Source organism: Orbicella franksi, chromosome 5, assembly GCF_964199315.1.
Source record: "Orbicella franksi chromosome 5, jaOrbFran1.1, whole genome shotgun sequence".
Classification (NCBI taxonomy): Eukaryota; Metazoa; Cnidaria; class Anthozoa; order Scleractinia; family Merulinidae; genus Orbicella; species Orbicella franksi.
This window is the reverse complement of record NC_138149.1, coordinates 18734485-18752122: the sequence shown is the minus strand read 5'-3', so window position 1 is coordinate 18752122 and position 17638 is coordinate 18734485. Positions and strand designations below refer to the sequence as shown.

General features: G+C 38.4%; 3 protein-coding genes across 4 annotated transcripts in view; 1 reads left to right on the top strand and 2 right to left on the bottom strand.

The window, feature by feature from the left end:
• Positions 1–17638, top strand: part of LOC145487527 (uncharacterized) — a 572009-nt gene that overhangs the window by 209076 nt on the left and 345295 nt on the right. The gene's annotated exons all lie outside the window — the stretch shown is intronic.
• Positions 1–17638, bottom strand: part of LOC145487565 (uncharacterized) — a 400759-nt gene that overhangs the window by 47724 nt on the left and 335397 nt on the right. The gene's annotated exons all lie outside the window — the stretch shown is intronic.
• LOC145487550 (zinc finger protein 830-like) overlaps positions 1–17638 on the bottom strand; it is a 105152-nt gene that overhangs the window by 74986 nt on the left and 12528 nt on the right. Inside the window, exons 4-5 of one of the 2 annotated variants that reach the window (XM_081466378.1) lie at positions 5568–5607; positions 5289–5309 (exon numbers count right to left, since the gene is read on the bottom strand). In XM_081466378.1, the coding sequence (XP_081322504.1) occupies positions 5289–5309; positions 5568–5607 (61 nt within the window). The remainder of the gene's footprint in view (positions 1–5288; positions 5310–5567; positions 5608–17638) is intronic. The other variant, XM_081466379.1, reaches the window with a different exon arrangement.

Below are 17638 nucleotides of genomic sequence, written 5' to 3'. Positions count from 1 at the left end.
TAGTTTAGCTTTCGAGGTGCGTCAGAAATTTGAAGCCATTCTGTGTGAATAGAAATCGTTCCCAAACCCATCAGACACCCGGTAGAGATATAATAAATATCTTACTAACCTCGTTTCCTTGGTCTGTACTGTAAGTTATGGATCCTCGTTTTTTACCCCTTCGATTTATGGCCCATGCGCTTAGGCCATAAATTGATGGGGGAAAAACTCAGTCCGTGACTTACAGTACAGCCCTCGAACTCGGTTAGTAAGAGGTATATATTCACCCTGCTAGAGCTTGGTCACTAAGCTCACCATCTTTGCCACCTTGGCAAAAACAAGGCAGACAATTGCTGAATGAAGTTTTCATTTATTCGAAAGACATCACTCCAAGTCCAGGATATTTGAAAGGGTGGAGAATTTTCAAAATGACTGCTGTCGCCCTTGGACCAAAACTTTTCAAGAACTTGTCTTCAGGGCTTTTAGCAATCGTAAACGTAGTGGTTGTGTCGATTGTCAGCAGGTCAGATTGATTAACTGAAATTTATTTTCTTCAAACTAAAGCTACTCATTCTTAGGCTATGATGACAACTGTAAATGAAGTCAACAACGATGAAACAAAGGTACTGGTGAATTTATTTTTCGTAATGTTTCGCTCATTTGTTTCACTGTCAAACTCGATTAGTAATTAGATATATTGATTGACAATCGATGTACATGTAAGCTTATTATTAAAACTACGGCTGCATGCGTGTATGCACACGAACAATTGAGTCAGTGTTTTTATGTTTCAGTCCGTTATTTTGTAGTCCTTGATATTCACCTCTGAAAATTACACTAAAACAATTATTCGCCTCAGGTTCAGTGAACATTGGTGAATATTCACCAATGTTCACTTCACCTTTGGCGAATAATTGTTAAACATCTGTAAGCAAACTACACAGCTGAACTAAAACTTGACCAACATTCCTGTCTAAATCCAGTTCCATATCAACTATTGCATGCAAGACAATTACCGCCATTTCAAGTCTGTTAAGAAGTAGCATTGCTTTGTGCAACCCTAAATCAGATTTATCATCTTGAATTTCTGTCTCCATCAACAGGTTATCAAGAAAGTATGTCCTCCCACATAACCTCCAAGAATGCCGCCATGCATGTTTTTTAATGTAACTTTGTTGATCCGCTGACCAATAAAACAGCAGAAATCACTGAATGAGAAAATTTCACGTCAAGTATAATAAAATATTTAAAGAGTGTGCATAATAAAATGACTTGGGAATTGAGGTAAAGATATTTTTACAAAACAAAAATAGTGTTCAATATTAACTACGAAGCATTGAAAATAACATCAGTTGACTGAATAAAATAATATATAGATTTAGCCACGCCTAAAAGTGGGGCTCCTGGGCTGGGTTGTTCAAAGCCCTATTAAGTTAACCCACAATAACCGTGAATTTAGATTTGAGTTTTGTAACTTTGCGGTGAGGTTTTCTGTATGTTGTTTGGCCCTCTGTTTTGAGTTCGAATAACTTCAAAATACACAAAACAAAAGCAGTGAAAAAAGTATACTTATGTATTCATAACATATACATTCTTGTATGCAAGAAAAATTTATACTTCGGTAAACTTTTAATCCTGGGTTAGCATTAACCGGCTTCTGAACAACCTGTCCCTGTTTACAATAAGTTAACCTGACTAGAGCGCACGATCCAATCAAGCACTTGGTCAGCGGTCAACTTCAAAAAAACATGTGACCTTGATGAGCTCTAAACTTGAGCCTGCAATATGGTTACATGATACTGGTCAGAAGATACTACCATAACATGGATGTCCAATAACATGGAAGGACACTATAAACCAAGGCTGAATGTCTCTCAACCAGTTAGCTGGAGTATGGCCGCCATCTTGCGCGACTCCATTGTCGTCATTGCTGGCATGCATAAGCGCCCACGAGCAATACCGATAGCCATGAAAACCATAAGAAATTCAATTCCTCAATTTATATGTTTGTATTTTGAATGATTTCTTAGCTCCTCAATGGAATGTGTCAAAAGAAATTATTGATTGATTGAATTCATGGGTTTCCTTTTCTTTCTTATATGAGTATGGGGCTCCGCTTGGCAGCACTTCGGAGGGCTGCCAGAGCTCCACTAAAAATCACTGAATATAAAACAAGTTTTAGTAAACAAAAATATGAATCAATGAATGTAAAATGAGTTTACTGAACACAAATATGACACATAATAAATATTGCAACAATCTGGCAACCATACATTGATGCCTGTGCTGGCAATAACAAGCTGTGAGGTGAACGTTGGGTTTTGTTCCCCTTCTGACATCATCACCTTTGACCAAAATTAGCACCACTTATACTCAAGTTATGCAGGAGGAAAAGATCTTTCCAATGATACCCAGACTCGGTACCCAGTGACTGGGTCAATAAATTGAGCCTGAAGTATGACCAAAAATGCTTAGAAATTTGAGAGAAAAACTTGTGGCAAAATTTCCCTCAGCTACACTTTGCTACTCTATGGTAAGAATTCTGTCTCACTGATACTTTCTGGGAAATTCTTGAACTGAAAACAAGCCTAGAAGAAGGTCAACCACTGGAGGGAAAAGATAAGAAAAGGAGAAAAATGAAAGGGAAAAAGAGCGAAAAGCCTAAAGACATAGGTCACTTTCTCCTCCAAAATCTGGAAATTTTGATTTCTGCACATGCTTGAGCAAAAATGTCATAAAATGAAATGCTAGTGGAAAGAAAGGCATGCTGTCTTATTGCAAATGCCCTTTTGAGTAGACTGGAGCTAATTTGGCTTATATCCAGGCTGAAAACTTGACAAAGAGAGGGAAAAACCTAAACATAGAGCTCAAGAGATAAAACTCTCAGTAAAATTGATGCATACACGGACACCAGAGATGCCAGACAAAATTAAATTTTTAAATGAGCCAAAGAAAACTCAATTAACAAACCAAGATGACTGGGCCATTTCCGAGTTGCCCTTTGCCTCTGTGTCAAAACGAGTCTATGTGTGAAACCATTCATATGAAAATGTGTTCTGCTCAGAGGTTCATTTTCCACACAAATCAAACTCATTTTCATAGGAAAGGTCTTGCATGAGAACTCATTTTGAAACAGAGGCACAAGGTAATTCAGAAATGGCCTATTTACATGATGTGACATGCTTGGCAGTTCACATGTCCAACCATCTCTTCTCAGGGAGGTATGAGACCAGATTGAAGAGAGCAGCAGAAATTGAGCCTAGGAGATCAACAATTTTGCCTCTTCTCAAGACCCAAAACACTTGGGTTCAACGGTCTGTAAGGAAGGAGGCATGAAAGATCTAAAGAATAGAATCCTGAGAGCCAGAAGTGCATTTATTCATCTTAAGAAGATCTTGAGGTCCAGTAACATCTAAAAAAGAATGAAGTTACGATTATATAAAACACTAGCACTAACAGTCTTGCTATAACAATGTGAAACCTGGAAGATGAATGAAGGAGACAACAAAGCATTTGACTGCCTATGAAGAATACTCTGTGTTAAATGGCAAGATCATGTCAGAACTGAAGAGCTTCTAGAAAGAGCTGAGTCTCAACATATTAACCTGTTGACTCCTGGAGCTTTTAGCCAAAAATGCATTTTTTGGACATTTTGGAGATTTTCAGGCTGGATATGGGCCAAATTAGCTCCAATCTACTCAAAAAGGAATTTGCAACATGACAGCATGCCTTTCTTTCCACTAGCATCATGTTTTACAACATTTTTGCTTAAGCATGCGCAGAAATCAAAATTTTGAGATTTTTTGGCTGAGAAAGTGACCTACCTCTTAAGGTTTTTTGATTTCTTATTTTTTTTTTTGCCTTTCCTTTTTCTCCTTTTATTTTCTTTTTGCTGCAGTGATTGACCCTCTACTGGGCTTACTTCCAGTTTAAAACATTCTGAAAAAGCATCATCGAGACGGGCAATTTTGCCATGGAGTAGCCACGTGTGGTGGCAGGATATTTTGCTCTGAGTTTTTCACTCAACTTTTTTAGCATTTTTGTGCATATCTCAGGCTCCATTGGGCCAATCACTCTGATTTGGGTATCATTGGAAAGATCTTTTCCTCCTGCAGAAGTTGAGCATAGATGATGCCAATTTTGGTCAAAGGTGATGACGTCAGAAGTGGAAGAAAGGCCAAGGGTCATCACAGCTGGTTACGGCCAGCACAGGAGTCAATGGATTAATTAATTGGATGTCCAGGTAAAAGGTAAAATTGAAACAGATTTGTATGTGAAACAGACAGACAAACACCAGTACTTGTATTGCATGTCATGCCATCCGAGAAAATGCAAGGAAAGTATCCCTTATGCTCGGGATATGTGACTTAGTCGCATCTGCTCCACAACGCAGGCAGTTGAAAATAGAGCCAGGAATCTAAGCAATTTTCTGGTGGTGAGGGGGTACGATAGAGTCTTTGTGCAACAACAAATTCAGAAAGTGAGATTGGTAACAATGGAAGGGGCACTGAACCCACATCTCCAAAAAGGAAAAAAAGGACAGTGTACCAATGGTATTTTACCATCCAAGCCTACCAAATATTGGGGGTATACTTCAAGAACTTCAGTCTCTCATTCACTGCTCTGCAAAATGCTAGGAAATTAAGGAACTTTTGATGCTGGCTTTTCAAAGGCCAAAACACCTGGGAGACTACTTGGTGAATGCAAAGTTGAAATCAATACGTACAGGAGTAAGACCTAAAAGAGCTGTAAAATGAACGATGCAAAGTATGTGATTATCTTTGCCCAGGTCACGTCTTTGTGTCAAAGACCACCAGAAGGGTATTTTCCATCAGTTCCATCAATTTTGTCTATTTGTTGTGTTGTAAAGTATGCGGTGTTCAGTAGTCATGTTCGATCCACCTTAACAAAGTGCAGATTAAGATTTTAGTCATAAGAGTTGACTCAGGGCTCATCATAGACTTTTGGCCAGTGACAAGGAGACAGATGACCTTGTTTACAAACATGTTACAATGGTCGAGGTCAAAATGGCCTGGAGGATGTTAGCATCGATAGAGTAGTAAATGAGTCGGCTTTACGTGGCAAAGAGGGCCAATGGACCTATAGGCTTCAATGTGTTTGAAGCCTGACAGTCCAAATGAAAGCAATTTTTTCTTTAGTGAAAACAGAACAGTGAGAGGAAGAGGACCTCAAGTACCCTGTTGTAATTTTTCATGCTCACTCGGTGGTCACAAGCCCATGCTTATAGAATTTTACTCTAATGTTAGTACGCCTGTTACTAGTGCACGCTAGCTTATCTTCTACTGTACCTGTTTTATGATAATGGTTTTCTGGTGGTGTGTGTAGTTGGGACATTCCCCAGTAGACATAGACCAGTGGAAAAGCAAAATATTTTAGTAAATCAATAGAGTTTATAGACTCTGTGGCCTCTAGCCAGTCTGCATTTGCTTAAACTTAAACGGCATTATAAAATTACAGCCCTCACTCAAGAAGAGCTTTTCCATAGTTTACATGGCTTGTAATTGCAAGACATTCTCCACATAATTTGCTTCACAATTATTATACTTTTTTAAATGTAGGGTTCTTACCTTTTATTTTTTTCTGTGATATATCTGTATTTGGTTCAACCTGTCAATTTATGTAAAAAAGGCATTAAATGCTACGTCAGCAGGGCAGAAGTCATGCAATATTCAGATTCCTTGAGTTCATCCCCCAACCTATCAGGAACCTGTGTGCACTATGCCAAATGTGTTCTACCTAGTATGTTACTTCTTGTTAACATCACAACAAAGAAGTATCATGAAAAACATGTGCTCTCCTTGTGGAACTGTTCTCTCTGGAACAAAGCAATTTGCTCTGCACAGAAGATAAGTCTACATTAGTGTTGACTTAATAGGGCCATTTAAACAAGAAAAATAAGAGGTGGCTTACACAAGCCATGGCTTACAGAAGGTGTAAACTATGCCATTTATATGAACACGGCTTATATGAAGATGCAAAGTACTTGTATAAATGGTTCACAGTTTCCCCATGACTAACGCCTCCTTTTTGTGTTGGTTGTCATGGCAATCTCGGCCACACAAACGCCCTTGTCCAGTGTGAGTTCATGTCTTACGTAAGCCACAAACAAGCTATGATACCATTTATACGAGTGGTCTCGCATCTTATACAAAACCCTTGTCTCACACAAACTGGGGCTTATGTTATCCGCTGCTTGTGTAAGACATGAACTGGTTAAAATGTACCCTTAATACGGTAAGTTTGTGTCTTATGCAGGCCATGGCTTATTTTCTTTGTATAAATAGCCCTGATGTGTCTATTCCACATGGTAGTAGTAAGCATGGTATGTATTACAACTGGACAAATATGACAGAAATAGAGGGGGGCACGGCCCTGTGGCGGATTGTAGCAACTTCAGGTTTTATGCACAAAATGAAAGCTACGATACCATTTATGATAGAGCCAAGTTCACTGGAATTCAGTTAGAAAAACACGTAAAATCCACTAGTTTATTAACCTTTGGTGAAAGTCCCTACATATGTGACTGAAATCAACATCCACTGACTTGTGGGGACTTTTGAAAAACTCAGGTCCGCAATGCATACTTGACGCACTATGCTTAGTCTTATTCCATTTAGTTGGAGTTTGTTTTCACAAGTCATTATCTGGGAGTTGAATTGCTATAATTGAGAAGGCAATTGCTGCAAAGGTAAAGGTGTTACTTTGAAACTGGAGACATTATAGTGGTGGTAGAAAACTTGTGGCCCATTGGTCACATCCTGGAAGTAAAACCAAACAAGAGAGACGGGCTTGTGAGGAGAGTCACACTGCAAACCAACCTAACAAACCAAACAGCACCCTGGAACGTCTCATCGACAAGATCGTTCTTCTACAGGCTCCTAGACTCCATGGGAGCAGCTAAACATTGTTGATCTTGATTTCCTCATAGAGAACAAAATGAAGAAAGAAAAGCAAGTGCCACTGCGAGCCTGACATGTGAGTGGCCAAGGTACAAAGATCTGGAATTCCCTTCCTCTTACAATCACTTCTTTGTCAAGTTTTCCCAATTTTAAGAAAAAACTGCTAGAGTTTTTAGTAAAATAATTACTGAACTGGCAAAGCCACACACTGTAGCACTATCTATGTAACCATATTGTAAACGTATGAGGTGGCCTCAACTAAAAGCCTGGTGGTTTCTAGAGGTCACCTCGCCATACATTGAAACATATGTAAATAATTACTATATTAGGTAAAAAGGCAAATAAACAGAATGAATGAATGTGGCAAGCAGCAAAGCCATGAGCTGTGAGTAGCTCGGGCACCTCACGGCTTCATATATCACACTCGCATGCTCACGACCAACCGCTCACTTGTGTTGCGTTTTTCTTTGCAAGCAACAGAGAGACTGATCGCAGTCTCTGTTCTCAACCAAGAAGTTTGCTTGTAACATCAGAGAACAGTTGTCTCTTTATCGATTTGATTGTGATGAACCATTTTGAATGGATTTAGTGACAACATATTACTCAACTTCTCCCATTCGAATCACTCAACTAAGTTTAAATGCTTCCAGTTTGCATTTACGAGCCAGTATGTAGGATTCAAACATGCGTGACATTTCCGTTATGTGCATTACACTTGATTTAAAGTTTAACTCGTCAATGATCATGTGATTCGTTGCGTAAGATTTTGTTCAGTACATACCGTGAAAGTTCATGTATAAGCTGCACCTTTTTTCTAAAAATTCAAGTCAAAAATAGGGGGTGCGGCTTATCTACGGAAACATTTGAGGTTAGAGTTCTCTAAGGCCTAATTAATATTCATACAAAACTTCTTAAGATGTCACCGAATAAAGTAAAACACATATTAACAAATTGAAAGCACGTTGTTGTTGGTCACTACCTTTTTCAGGAGTGGTGGCTCCTAAAGGAGCTGTTGGTATCTTGAAGCGTTCATTTGGGATTCTTGTTCTCCAAGAGTTCATTCAAGTGATTAATTTTCACTTTACTCAAACAACTCAACACCAACCTGCAGGGAATCTCCATTCCTCCACAAAGCTGTTTGCATTGTTTTTTATCACCTTCACCGCAAATTTATCCATGGGATGATTGCTAACTGGTCGTTTTGCCAAAGTGTCAGTTTGCCAATGTATGAAGTTGATTTGCCAACGTCTAATGTCAGTTCATCAATGCTGATATGTCAGTTCGCCAATGTCCAAAATACTTTTCAAAATAGATCTCAAATGTATTTACAAATTACCAGAGGAAGATAATGTCCCCTTTGATGTAAGATGAATTGTTCATTTTGGCTTGAAAATGTTCGTTTCACTCTCCCCAATCTCTCTCTCTCCCATGCCATTTTGATAATACACTGGTTGATTGATGGCCAATTGTATTTGAAAACTTTATCAACCTTCCACGGCTTTTATTTGTAGAGTATGAACTGACTGTAAAACCATTTTATTAAACATTCGTGTAGTTAAAGAGCCATAGAGTCGAAAATATATTAGTTTGATTACATGCTTAGAAGCGTTTAGACTTGCTACAGGGTGTTTCAAAAGTCTGTTCCAATTTAAAATTGTTAATTTTTCAAACAAATCAATTGTTTGTTAGAACATTTTCAACACATTGAGGTAGAGAATTTATTAAAATAGCTGGCAGTTGCCTGATTTCAAGCCGAAAAGGACTAGGTACAAGTCTGTAATTTATGGGATTAGCAACTATTGATCCACATAGTCATAAAGTGCAGACCAAGCTTAACAAAATCCCCAAGTTTGGTGTCAATAGACCCAATAGGAAGCAAGATACAGCCATTTGAAAATGTCAAAATTTACAAAGAAATGTATGGCCATATGGACGCTGTGTCCGGATGACTGAACATTTCTTTGTTAATTTTGAGGTTTTTAAATGGCTGTATCTCCGTCAAAACTAGCCTGATTAACACCAAACTTGGGGATTTTGTGACACTCGGTATGCGCTTTCTGACTATGCAGATCAATAGTTACTTTTCCCATAATTTACAGACTCACACCTAGTCCTTTTCGGCTTGGAATCGGGCAGTAACAGTCTACTAGATGCCTTTCTTTCGATTTTCGCTCCAAATGTGCACACGCGCATTTTCCCACCATTTTTTTCGCGCCCTTTGTGTATGTTGTTCCTTTCCTGAATTTGTTGTTATTCTCTGATTGTTTTCCTTAACTTTCTGTTTTCTCTATCATGAAAATGAAGTCAGACATTGTTTATGCTAGAGCTCAAGCAGCCATATTACGATCTGGTCATTCAGTCAAAGAAATCGCTAAATTTCTTAACAAGATGGAATGCTGGGTGAACAAGTGGTCGAAAAGAGAGTGCTTCGAGGACAAACCAAGAAGTGGACGACCATCTGTTTTGACCAATTGTGCTCGAAAATCAATGGAGAGAGCAAATTACAAACGGAACAAATTGCCAAGAATCTTCAGCAGAAAAATATCAAAGTTTTGAGCATAACAGTGTGGAGATACATGACTAGGAAAGGATGGAAGGCTTTCAAGAGAAAGAAAATATCTTTGTTGAGCAAAAGGTAAAGGAAAGCCTGTTTGAGATTTACTAAGAAATACGTGAAGCTTAGAGCAGAAGATTGGGACAATTTTTTATTTACAGATGAGTGTCCTAAATATCTTTTCCAGTACCCTAATCCAAAAAACAATATTGGGGCTTGCAGGAATGTGATGTTCCTCCAGCTTTCCAAGTGAAGCAAAGTGCAATGGTGATGATGCGAGGTGGCATGATGGGTCGTGGGCTAACAAATGCTGTGTTTTCACGAGAGAGGTTTACCACCATTACTGCTTACCAAGGTTCCGTCACTAAACTGCAGTTGTTAGAGAAGGTGATTACACAGACCTAATTAACTAAAGTAGGCTTCAAACAACAGACGGTTTTAGATTTTCTCAGAAAACAAGTGCTGCAATGTTGCGTCTTTGTCAATTTGCAGGCAGTGATGTCGAGCCAAACTCTTCATAAATGTAAAGCTTTGTAGATGAATAGTGAAAAGAAAATTTTAATATATCTCGCTGAGCCTCTTCCCACATGTTTACCGGTACTTCTTCTTATTTGGGACCGCTTTAAATTCTAACATTTGCTTTTCTTCTCCAGAGACCTCAATTATGATTTTTTCCCTCTCTCTTTGTGGTAGGTCTTCCTCTAGTTGTGCCTGCATGTACACTGCTACTAAGCTACTGAGCTTCCAACAGAAAGGAAACGCTTATGGCACTTGACAATGAATGGGAAACAGCAGTCCAGGATTTCTTTGTCTAAACATGAGTTAATTTAGCTTTTCTTGCTCGTCGACTTGAAACCTACTGATATTAGGAAGAATCTTTGTCTACTTTTCTCTTCTTTACATGTGGAACACATGAACACTTGCTGCCAAGCTCTCTCGACAATGTCTGCTTTTTCTTGGTTACTGTCGGTTACTGAGCTAAACCATGCCCGATAAGGCATTCAACTGTTGGCAAACCTAGGTTGAGTTACTTTTGATTTTGCCACCATTTACTGAGGTTTGCTACCGTGTTTACATGATTAAAAATTCACTTCAGTAAAGTTAAAACAAAACCAAGGTAAACATCTCTCGTGAAAACACAGGCAAAGTTACACGTGCTACCCACAGGCCAAACCTTAACTTCTGATTACTACATCAACCAACTCCTTGAGAAAGAAGTGAAACCATTAACATCAAGGTGTCAGGTGACAGGTTGCCCGATAGAGAGGAAGTTGTTTAGCTCAAAGAAAGAGATTACATCCTTCAGGATGGAGCACCGGCTCACACTTCAGAGGTAACTCAGACATGGTGTCAAAAGAATTTACCAAACTTTTAGCCAAGGATGGCTGGCCAGCAAACACTCCTGATCTCGATCCCATTGGGAACATCTGGAGTATCATTGACGAGACAACATACAAAGATCCAGCCCCCAAAATGATGAAAGAGCTGAAAAGGCGACTATGCTTTGCATGGAAAAACGTGACTGTTGACACGCTGAAGGAACTCACACTTTCTATGCCTAGGCACGTAGAAAATGTCATTAAAAATAAAGGCGGGCATTCTGGTTACTCATAATACAATACAACGATACAATAACCTTTATTTCACCTCGAAATTAAAATAGCAAAATTGAAGAACAAGAAGAACAGAGCCGTTCCTGCAGTTAGCGTAACTGTTGCAGGTTTAGGTGATTTAATGAATGACCAAGTTTCTTCTTTACAAAGAAAGGGCATTGCAGCAAATTTGCATCCACCATTTCACCGACTTTATTTTCCGTTCGTTGCGACTGATTCTCAACATTATTTAATCAAGAGAGATTTACAGAATTAAAATTCTCCTCGACTAATTCCATCTTCTTCAGTTAATTCGGATTCTTGTTGGTACAAGCTAGATCTACATAAGTTTATAACATTTGTCAGGCAGCTCTCTGGTTGATCGCTGGTTATCTAGACTAAAACAACTAATTCTTGATCGCTTTAAACACGGTTTTGTCTTTTCAGGAGGCGTTAATCAATGGAACAGCTTTTGCCATTTGTCTGCTGCCTATATACTGTACTGTAAACAAATAAATTCATTTGAGTTAGGGAACAGTACTAGTAAACGTTTTGATGGAAATCATTTTCTCCTTTTGCGATGATCGTGGGTGGAGCACATGAAAAGTGAGAACTGTCAATCATGTTTTTCGCACCAAAAATTTATGCTCTGATTCACATTCCTGCAAGTGAAACAAGTCGACCTCTCATGACTTATGACGCTTGCGCTCGTCCTCGCAACTTCATCGCTCAAAGATTACCCTCTCACTTCACTCGAGGGAGGTAAATAAGTCAAGGATTAAGAAAAGGTCGACTTGTGGCAAGTCTAAGAGCGTTGTTTTTTGCATTCACTTGTTTCCTGCACATAGCAACAGAGTCTAACAAAGACCGTTGATCGATCAAAGGCCGACCATACTTGGAAACTTCATAAACCGTCCACGATTTTATTTGTAGAGTATGAACCTCCTGTAAAACCTTTTTACTAAACATTTGTGTAAAGAGCCATTGAGTCAAAATATATTTGTTTTATTGCACGCTGAGAAGCGTTAATTATTGCATTTGATCATATTTGAAAACTTTATAAACCATCCATTGGGGTAGTTAAAGAGCTATTCCTATTTCATGCCACATGCCACAAATTACTGTTTATTCAATGATCCTAAATTGTGCCTATAACAAAGTAAAAGCTAACAAAAGTCACCCAAAAAGTCACAGGTCGCACAACAATTAACACTAACTAGTGTCACATTTTAATTAGAATCTCCCTAGAATCTTTGTATTTATTGCGCTTTTCCTGTTCACCTGCACCAAGAGGGGTTCCAATGTGACGGCTGCAGCAGATGGCGCACAGAAATCAAAAATGAATAATCTAATTGTTTTAGTATAAATCTACTAGTCGTTCAAAACTTTATCTAAATCCTCTTCACAGAAACTTAGAAAATGCCAAGAAGTGGCCTGATTGACAACCTTAGCTTCAGCTGCAACGTGCATTCCCAGCGGCCATACATGTATACAATGTATTGACTCTGTGTGGTTCGTCCGAAAGGCAGTCCCTGTAAGGTGTCAGTGACAGAACGAGACGGGGTTTTCAGGCCTGTCCAGCATAGTCACAACCATACGGTGGAGGTGGGGGTAGCAACCGCAGCCTGCAAGCTGAAGCACAAACAGGGCCCCTTCAGAACCTCATCACCCATATCAGATGACAGTGGATTGAAAGCACGGTGTTCCTTCCAAACAACTGGAGCATCTAACAGCAGGCCATCAGAACAAAAAACAACATGGAGGGATGGCTCAACACTCTGGATTGTCATGCGAGTGGGCATTGTGGATTATCTCTGTACTCCTTGATTGAGCTCCTGGACAGAGAGACGAGACTTACAGCTGTCACCATCAGGCTTGTGTCAGATAGAAAACTGAAGCAGGTCCATTGGAAGCAGTACAGAAACCTGCAGGCCAGGCTATTCGACAGCTGGGAGAAGTACAAGAGGAAAGGGAAGATGCTGAAAACCTGCTTGCATATCAATGGCCCGACTCGTGGGAACTGAAAAAGTCAATAAAACCCACAACCGAAAAAGGGCTTCTTTAGGAGCCACCAACTTTGCAAAAGAAAATGACAAGGAATAAACTATCACATTCTCATCCCATAGCCCTTTTCGCTTCTCTTAGCCGGAGGGGCCTTGGCATGAGAATCAAAGGGCTCTGGAGACAGGATTTGTGAGTCCAGATTCTAGGACCTCTGGTCTTCATATATGCAGTTGCAATGTTTCTATATACTGTATGGGGTTGACAATGGTGGCCGTCAAGGCAGGATTCAAGGAATCTTTGTTACAGGCCTTAAATGGTATCAATTTGGAGAATGTTTCTGTCAGTGTAGAACAGAAAGAAGTGATAAGGAACATTGTTTTAAAGAAAGACACTAAATTTTTACCTGCTTTGGCAAGTCATTGATTTTTCAGTTATTGCCCTTTGTTTTTGACTCCTGGGATGGATCAACTGAATTGTTTAATTTTGAGCCCAATCGGGGCAAAATCGTTTTTGGCATATTTCTACCATGAAAGAAAGCTGTATTAGCAGAAACTAACTATGGCCCGTTTCTATTCTTACCAGGACCTATCCATGGGCAAAATACAAGCAAAATCAATTTTTCAACTTGTGCTATTGATAGGCGATTTAGGTCAATTTTTGTAGGCATTCACTCTTAAACAATATTTGGAAGAGAACGTTTCACTTCAAAGATCTAATGGCAATATCTTTGGGCTTACAGACACCGTGGCCTTATTCACTAACGAAGCCTTATTTTTCATATTTAGGGTATTCCTCAGGGCATGTTCTCTCCAAAATGAAGTCAGTGAACCCCCATTTTTTCTACATTTCTGACATAACTAACTCATTATCTTACAGTGGTAAAAGTCTCAGGGAAAAATCAATGTTGGAAAGTTTTTGCACGAATGTCCTTAAGGGCCCATTAACCGATCTTTTTGAGTTGTTGCTAAGGAAAATTTATTCTCATATAACCTCATTATTTCAAACTATCAAAAAATTCGTAATTTCCTGGAAAAAGCATGATTTTGAAAAAGGAATGCATAGCTGTCTTTCCAACATTGGTTTTGATCGAAATCTGTCGAAAAAGGCTAGATTTAATGAAAAACCGCATTTCCTTTAGCATTTAAAGAAACCGAAAGTGCGCCCGATATATATTGGAAGTTACCCTATCAGCGTGTGTGCAATTTACACTACCAGCACACTTTGGTAAGATCAAACAAAGCCACATGGAGTTAGTTTTTCTCTTTCTATTGCTCTTGTTTTTCTGTCTTTTTCTTATTTTGTCTCTGCTTGTACTTTTTTTACTTTGCATTTTGTGAAACACAAAGAAAAACATCTAAAATGTAAGCGAATTTGGAAGGTATTGAGTTGTTTTTACTTTCCACGCACAGGCTGACTTAAGTAACCAGAAGTGAAATTTCACCTCCTTAACAACGTGCGCGAGTGTGCACATAAATTGGTTAATGGGCCCTTAAGATTCTTGAGTGACAAATTCCCAAAAGGAAGCTAAAAGTTCTCCCCTGGCGTCCTTCAAAATAATATAGATACAGTTGGAGCAATTAGTGTTGTTTGAAAGTGTTGAAATGCACTGCCTGACTTCATATCGACAAAACATGGAGTGTTTACACAAATCAAGCAAGTTATCTTTCACGCCAAATATCAAAGCCCCAAGTGATGTACATTGTACCCCTTGGGAAAATCCACTCATCTCTTTCTTTTTTGAAGTAAAACTTTTCAAGTAGTCTTTGTTCCTCTAACTACTTATTTGTGGGAAGGGCAGACTTTGCTATGGAAGCATTTTTGACACTTAAAACTTGCCAATCGAACGCACTTAATGCTCGCTTTTGAAAAGTAAACATACCTGTACTTGATCACATTAATTTCTTTGGAACTGACGGCTACGCGTTCAGCAAAAATACAATAAGCAAAGAAGTTATACCTTATATATATATATATATATTTTTTTTTTATGTAAAAGTGAGTTTCAAACTTCAGAAGACATCTTTCGCTTCGCTCAATTTGATCAATCGATTTGCTGAAACATTGTATGAAAATTGAAATGTGATCTGACATGTCTTGTTTGGAGTATTAAATAATTTGATTTAAACCATCCTCTCGCTAACATAGATTCTACTGTTCAAACATTTTTGTCAACAAAAGGAACATTTTTGATTGAGATTTGACAAACACTGTAGTATTTCATGCCTGCACGCCCTTACCGAAAAAAGTGATTTCAACTTTCAGTCTAATGCGCCGCCAGCTGATAAATTTGCATAGAATGTGAACAACTGATCAATGCGTGCCAGCCGATTCAGACAAATCAATGTCCATTAAAACTTTTCAGAAGATTTTGTAATGAAGCCCACATTTGATTTAAAATATCAGTTCACAAATTAAGAGTAAAAGTATGTAGCGAAAGTGAGAATTTTTTTCCCTAGAAGTACATTTAAATATCATTCTGTAATCTCCGCCTACTGGCAGCATAAAGTTATCTCAATGAAACACACTGTCTAATTACTTCTATTCTTCTCTGATAAATAGGGCAAAATTTGAGCAGTCAGAGCTAGAACAATACCTGAGAAAACGACCTACACTGGGGATTATTTGAATGACAGGCCTTACGCATGCTCTCTGTCTTCTTATCTACTCATTTGAATTTTCCCATGCGACGTTTTACGATGGGAGCCATTCTGTAATCATGATATAATATCTCAAGTGGCAATATTTCAAACTTCGTATCTTGGCATTCGTATGACGAAAGAAGTACATTACATGTATTAGCTACTGGTATTTCCACTTATTTTGTTGTACTGACAGCCATTTAAACACAATTTGCCATAAAGATTGCTGAAACACAAGGGTGCTGAACTTGTGAGAGAAAAATAAAGTCTTTTGTCGATGTAAACATCAAAAAGAGACTTTGCCTCCACAGAATTCCACTCCGCAACAAAACAAAATCAGAGAAATCAAAGAGATAAACAACAGCAACAAAAAACATTAAACTAAGAATCACACAATCGGCCAGTGCATTTGAATGGTTTCACAAGACAATATTGATTTGAAGGTGTTGAAGGATATGGACCAAGAGAATTCATGCAAAGAGCCAGACCAGAAGTCTTGAGGTTAATGAGAGAGAATTGTCAGAAAAGGGTCATGATGATTTTGAATTGTGAAATGGTCAAACAAAACTTAATTAACAAGAATGTCGAAATTCTGAATGATCATTTCCAAACCTCTCAAATCAAAAATCTTAACATAGTTATCAAATCTGAAGAATTTGTCAATTTCTTGGAAGCAATTCAAAAAAAGAACTTTAATCAAAGGGGAGTAGCGGTAATTGGAGGTTTCAAAGAGTTTTATCGCTTGATATTCATATGGTCGATCACAACCCATTAAGTGGTTCATCTGATGTCATGCTTCCAAAATTCATTAAAAGCAAGAAGGCAGTCACAAACATGCAAAACAAAGACAATCAATACTTCAAATGGTGTGTGACAAGAGCTCTTAATCCTGTTGAAGTGCACCCTGAAAGGATCACAAAGCTTCTTGAGGTAATCAGTCTGAGCTGCTTGACTGGAGAGGTATCAAATTTCCAGTTGAGATTAACAACGTAAGAAGGTTTGAAATGCAGAATAAAGACATTATCTCAAAAAAAGAAGAAATCCATCCTTTAAGAAAAAGCAAGGAGAAGCGGAAGCATATTGTTAACTTGCTGCTCATTGCAAAAGAAAAACGAAAGCACTATTGCCTAATAAAAAACATGTTTGCCTGATAAAAAACATGAGCAGGTTGTTATCAATGGAAGTTTCGCATCGTGAAGAATCAAAGGAAATTTGATTGAGTAGTCTGAACCACGTTCCTAATAAAGAAAATTTAATTTAGCAATTCATGAACAGTATCGCTGGAACAATGAAGCGATAAAGATTGAAATGCCTATGGTGAAAACAAATAGAGAAACAGGGGAAGAAAATACCAAAAATAAAATTCAAGAATCATAACCATTCAATAAAAATTCCTTTTGTAGTATATGCTGACTATGAAGCTTTGGTTGAACCAATTTAAAGCTGTGAGCCAAGCAGTGAAAAGAGTTTCCCCAAACAATATCAAGAACATAAATCTTGTGGGTTTGGTTACCATGTCATTTGCTTTGATGATAAGCTGTACTCTCAAGAGCACCTATAGAGCAAAGAGTGTAGATGAAAGATTTGTATAGAGTTTGACTTTATCAAGAAGGAGACCCCCTTAACTCAAGATGAAAGCTGTGAGTTCAACCAAGCTAAAAAAATGTTGGATATGTGATAAACTGATAGAAGATGAAAAAGATAAAGTGAGAGACCACTGCCATTTCACAGGAAAGTATTGTGGAGCAGCTCACAAAAAATGCAACCTCCAATCCAGGAAGCTGAAGTTCACTCAGGACTGTGATATTTCATACTTTAGCCAACTATGACTCTTGTCTATTCGTCAAGAACCTCAGCAAAAGTGAAGGAAATGTCAAATGAACTCCCAACAATGAAGAAAAGTAAGTAGCTTCAGCAAAGCCATCATAGCAACAGCTTAAAGTTCATGGT